Genomic DNA, 6,000 nt, shown 5'->3' with positions numbered 1-6,000 from the left:
AAAAATCCTGGATTCACCAGCTCCTGCAGTGGCCTCGGGGCTTCTGGGGGCAGCGCAGGGCAGTGGGTGGTCACACCTACCCAACCCCCCCCCACTGGGTGTACATGAGGCTGGGTAGGCTGAGGTTGTTTTTTTAAACCAGCGTGGGGAAATGGGGGCAGCGGGGATCACCCCCCACCCGGCAGATGGGGGCTTTTTTTCCCAAAGAGCTGGGAGCTGGGGTGGGCAGGGCGGGGTGTGGGTGGAGGATGGGCCTGTGTGATTTGGAGATTCGGCCAATTCAGCTGCAGCCGAATCAGATTCGGCCAAATCAAATCGGGACGGTGATTCGAATCACCGAATTGAATCACTGTCCCCCGAATTAGCCGAATCCAAAGCGAATGCTAGCCGCTTCGCACAGGCCTAGAGGCTATTGCTCAATTCCAGCCTGCTTTTCAGGACTTTGAAGGACTGCTCATAGTTAGAAGTTGGCAGTCTATGGCTTGATCTGGGCAGTACGGGAGTTGGGGGCACCTAGTAACTTAGTGGCATGTGGTAAGTGGGCAAAGGGAGTGGCAGAGTTGCAAGAGGTGGCCTGTCTTTGGGCCAAGCTGCATTACTTTGACCTGCTGTTTTTAAACGTTTGCCAACCATTGCCCAAAGTGATTCCAACTTTAGTTCTTTCATGCTTCCAAAGAAGCCTTACCTATTTCCTCTTTGAGGTCTATTTCAGCAGTTGTTGGGTGAACAATGCCTTCTACTTTCATAGAACCAATATCGCTGATGTCACTCTGTGTCAGAGAAAGCTGTAAGGTATTGATGAATGAAGAATGAAGTAAAAATTAAAATCTGAATTGTAAGATCATTTTCAAGCCAAATTATTAAAACAGACCACTGACAAACCTAACGTTCAAAAATCATTCACTGCATTGTAATGAAGTTGCCTGCTTTCAGCATTTAAACTTCAGTTTTATGCATGCTCTTATACCAGTTGGATTATATTATGCAATTCCTGTAACCTGAGTGAACACCATAGAGAAAACTATTGTTGCAAAAAGTTTATTCTAGCATCAGAGCTTGGCTACCACTACTGTTAAGAAAAACATCCTTCTGCTCTAGAATGAGAAAATGCTGATTTTAGAACCAATGGTGGTTTTTGGTTCAAGGGAATAAGAAAATGGACAAAAGATATTATCCTTTCCTTTTCAATTTATGACCCAATCAGAAACTGTAGAAGCAAAGTATGAAGATAGGCTATCCTGATGTAAGCAGGTCTGTTTCTACTCAAGCAATTTCTTTTCTCTCTCATCTCGGAGCCTACATAGAAATGAGAGAGACTATTTCCTCATCCAGCCACCAATCAGGGGACTGTAAACAGCCAAAAAATATGAAGCCTTAATAAGCTCTAAAAGGCTGTTCTCCAGGCTTTGTACCCTTAACCTCTCTTTTTTTCACTCCTACCAACAAGAGAGAGGAGAAAAATACTAAGAACATTACAAAAAATAGTACAAGTCTGTAAATCCCAGGAAATCATCATTTGTATATATTCAGTGGAGCTTGCTTCTAACTTCTGGATGAAGCACAATGGAGTCTCCTGCCACTGCTGCAAAAAGGCTCTTTGCAGAACGATTCATAGCTTGATAGATACCAGCCCATCTATTTCACTGACTTTGTGTTAATAACTGTGCACCTCACAATTATTATTCTGAACAAGGTGTATTACTTAACCAGGGAGGAAGGTGTACAGCAGTCCTTCCCCACTTACAGAGTAACTGAGAGGCTGCAGGAAGTAATTTCTAACAGAACTGCGAAAAGTATCAGCAGCCTCACCGAACAGACTCAAGACTCATCCCTTTAGTCATGTAACTGTTTTGATGCTACCCGCTATATAGATTAATTTTGGTATGTGGTCTGTAAAATGGGGATCCTCCTGGATGTGCTAAAGTAGGAGCTCAACAGATGCTGGGTAACCAAAAGGACTGGGACCAATGAGGTCCAGTTGCTGGTGCATCAAACCAAAAGGGCACGGGAGTACTAAAGGGGAGGTGAGCAGGGAAGCTAGAGGTTTGGTGCATATGCAACAATCTTTCATAGTCCATGTATGCCTAAGGACTTGGGTCAATCGCCTGAGATGCTGATGTTCAGTTACACTAATGGTGCTGATCTCAAATGGTGTTAGTGTCGTGTCAGAGGGTTGACAAAGCATAGCATAGTGCTAGCGACTAAAGACCTTGTTACACATCGCACATGTTAATTACACTTAAAATCCTAGCGTCTGATCCTTCAAGCGGTAAAACATGTGCTAAGTGGCAGCATAGCATAGCAAGTCAGGACTTTTCTGCCAAGGAGCATCTCCAGATCATATTAGCTAATGTGTTGTCTCTTCCACGGAGGTAATATGATCAGGAGGCTCCAGTGTGGTTTGGGGGCTGGGGGCAACAGCTGTTTGTTGCTCTTAGCCCCTCGCACTGCACCAGAGCCTGAAAAAGCTGTTTGTCACTCCCAGCCTCCACAGCACATCACACCACAGTCTTCAAGAGCTCTGGTGCTTAGGATGTGCTTTATTTAGACCACAGTATTACCATGCAACTACTCAGAAAACTTTCTAACTCATAGAAATGCTTAATACAATCAAAGTAAAACATATTATAAGTGTAATGTGCAACAAGACTCTACATATTGTAAATGCTTTGAAATTTATCTAGGAAATCAGACTATTACTTCACAAGAAATTTGCAGAAGTAGTTCAATATAAAGTACATTATTCCAGAAGAGTCTACCTTTAAAATGAAAAAAAGCCAGAACTGTCCATAATTATATCTATAAAACATTATATGCTATTTTGCAAATGAAATTACTGTCAGAGGGTAAAGAAGGGGAAAAATCAGTTTGAAACAAGAAATAAAAAGAGGAATTAGAGAACGTTGTCAGAGGGCATAGACAAACTGAAATCTTGTTAGAATAATTTTATAAACCTAGCTATTCAAACTGTTCAAAGACAGCTACATCTCAAGACCTAATTCATTATTTTATTCTCAACAGGAAGAAACAATGTCCATTCTTAATTTTAAAAATCTTTAGTCTCCAGACAGAGTTTGAGGCGTGATCCAAAAGTTACTGGAGTAAACTGAGTCAGAAATCTAGAACAACTGAGATGGAATGTTGAGATGAAAAGGTTCTGTGTTAGTGGTGGATGGGAAGTATCCTTCTGTTGATACTAGACTCCACTAATGTGATCACACTTCATTATATTACGTACGGTCTCCAATTATTTTATTACCTTTTGTCCTGGCATGAGGCTCTTGGAGGATAGAATGGTGAATCCATCTCCAGGTCCATCCTCAGATGTTGAATTTGATGCCCCTTCTTTTTCATTCTCCTTCTGTTTGTTCTGTTTGTGAGGGGGAGCAACCATCAGGACAAATCAGGAAAAAGTTGGAAAGTATCATCTTTCAGAAGGTGAAAGCAACAAATCTGACCTTTATAGGATAACACAGAATAGCATAGCTTTTTGGTAGCTCTGTAGTCCTACGGTGTTTCATTGTTTACTAAATACAAAAGATTACTGGTTAAAGTGAAACATTACAAAAGTTTTCTAATACTTTTGAGACTCAACAGTATGTATACATCCCTATGTAGTTCACTGAGGGTTTTTGTAGTGTTTGCTTGCTTTGGCCACTAGGAAAGCAGATGCTGTACTAATCTGAGTACTCAAACTAAAAGGTATAGCTAAATGTACTAATTTAAAGAAATCTCATAGGAACTTCCTAATAAAGCAAATCAACAGAATGCTGGATTAGCAAATTTGTGAAGTGTTCCATATTTAAACATATGCTGCACAGTGGCAGCAATTAGTCTTGGTGGAAAGAGGTGTAAGAGGTGGGTAATGTGAATACCATATTTTATCAGATATCTCATTCATACCGCAAAAATTAGCCTTTCAAAATAGAGGTGCCTGTCTCAAGGATGGAAACTGATTTTCTGCCCAGAAAAAGCAGCATGAAGACTCTGTAAGATGGCTGTGGTTGTTTTTCCTTCTATTTCCTCCAGCAGCTACACTGGGGGTGGGGGGGGAGGTGGAGTCCAACAGGGGCAAATCCAGGGTGGGTTCAGTGGTGCAGCTGCACACTGCTTAACCTTTTCCTCCACCCAAGGCTTAAAACTAACAGCACCAGTAGCATTTCTATTCAGGCAGTGCTAAGGGAGACAACTGACTTCATGGCTCATTATAACCTTCCTGATTCCTGCTAACTGCTCTTCACTCCAGAGTTGTTAACAACCCACTCTTTTTTAATGGGCTTATGTTCCACTAATCTATTCTTTGGAAATGTTGCTGTCTGTTAGCTACTCCTGGTCTCTCTTCTCCTATTTCACAGTCCTGAAGATCATGTTTAGCTCTTTTCAAAATCCATGGGTGTATACCCATGGAGTCCAGTCTTCAGCAGGTGCTACAGTTTCAATTTGTGGCTGAGCAACCAAGATCTGCTAACAATTCAACTGTGAAAGGGATTAAACAGTAGCTTTTGCCTGAGTAGGAATGGGAGGGTGAGTGAGCTGAGCAGCAGGCTCTGTCCCCACTCTTTGCAGCCATAACTCTGAAAAAAATCTCTTTCTTCATTCTGTTTTCCCCAAAATAAAGTCTGTTTCTTATTTGGGGATGTGTTTATGCAAGAAAATATGGTAATTCTTATTAAGTAGTTTTACTTTCTTCTTAAAAGTGGTCTCTATATATTTCCATAGTTGTGGTGGTCTAAAATGTAATGCAAACCCCTAGTAAAATGAGTTAAAATATTCTACTATAGCAAAAATTGTGCAACTGTCCTCTATTGGACCTAAGTGCCAAGTCAAGAAAATACTGCTGCAGGTATGAATGGAACTCTAAGTAGAAAATCAGTTTCCCTGCCTAAGATGGGCACCCCAATAGATTATATATTATCTTTTATAGAAGGCGCTCTAAAACATTCAGGTCTGACTAAAGTTTAAGTGCACTTTGGCATGTTGTAAATGGAAAAAGCATTTTTTTTTACACTGTCACCAAACACTTTAAAATTCTAAGTGAGAAACAGTTTAGTCCTATCCAAACAAAATTGTGCAGATGCCACTGAGGGTTTGCATCCTCACAAAATTCTGGAATGAAAAAAAATGAGAGACATTCTCAGTTCCTTCTAACAAAAAGGAAAATTTAGGGTGAAGGTATAAGAAAATCTTGGGATGGTAGAATGACAAAATGTTTTGGTTGTCAAGTGGATAATGGTATACTTTGCTGATCCGTTGTGGGGCTTTTGAGACTAGGAAAAAAAAAATCCAGGCCGGTGAATGACAGGGTGTGTTTTAAATATTAGAGCAGCTTTTTCATGTAGCCGTTGTGAAGGCCTACTGATTTTATGGGTTTTATGGAAAGCGCTGTGTGGGGAAATGTGAATGAACTTGCCAGTTGTCCTTTGAAGCTCTAAAGGTTGTCTGTCACCACCTTAGAAGTTCCTTATAGAAATGATTTAATGACTCGTTTCTCATTTGATTTGTAACATTTAGGGAGAAACTCCTGGACTATATATTTCTCACTGATTACCATCCTCTCCCTGCCACTTCTGGTGGTCATAAGAAAATACCAGTCAGAAAAAGACAAAAAAAAAAAAAAAAAAAAAAGGAAGGCAGCCGTTTTTCTCTTTTTCCCTTTGCCCTTCTATCAGTCTCCCTTACCTCCTAAAACACCAGTCTGGGCTCCTGCTTACCTTTTTGGGTGTCCAGGCTTTGGTGGCCTTTGCTTTCTTCCCACCCTTCTTGCTTGCCAAAGGTTTCCTTCCTCTCTTCTCAGGAGATGGGGAAAGAATTGTCTCAGATTTGCTTTTGGCACCACGTTTTTTGGCAAGGAGCTCTGGTTGAATTCTGGGTAGGACACCTCCACTTGCAATGGTCACTCCCTTTAGCAACTGCAGGGAGAGGCAGTATAAAAAAGTATGACTTATTTATTCTAATCAGCATCCTTTACCCAATATTCTAGTGCTTTTGCCTCAAGCTGCT

The 6,000-nt window shown here is 41.0% G+C and overlaps 1 protein-coding gene across 2 annotated transcripts in view; it reads right to left on the bottom strand.

The window, feature by feature from the left end:
* Positions 1 to 6,000, bottom strand: part of LOC109312478 (core histone macro-H2A.2) — a 41,196-nt gene that overhangs the window by 9,877 nt on the left and 25,319 nt on the right. Inside the window, exons 4-6 of one of the 2 annotated variants that reach the window (XM_019538532.1) lie at positions 5,712 to 5,909; positions 3,260 to 3,370; positions 686 to 785 (exon numbers count right to left, since the gene is read on the bottom strand). In XM_019538532.1, coding sequence (XP_019394077.1) covers positions 686 to 785; positions 3,260 to 3,370; positions 5,712 to 5,909 — 409 coding nt within the window. The remainder of the gene's footprint in view (positions 1 to 685; positions 786 to 3,259; positions 3,371 to 5,711; positions 5,910 to 6,000) is intronic. The other variant, XM_019538533.1, reaches the window with a different exon arrangement.

This window comes from Crocodylus porosus, unplaced genomic scaffold (assembly GCF_001723895.1).
Source record: "Crocodylus porosus isolate Cpor-Errol unplaced genomic scaffold, CroPor_comp1, whole genome shotgun sequence".
Classification (NCBI taxonomy): Eukaryota; Metazoa; Chordata; order Crocodylia; family Crocodylidae; genus Crocodylus; species Crocodylus porosus.
Note: the sequence above shows the minus strand (reverse complement) of the source record. Positions and strands in the feature narration are given on the sequence as shown.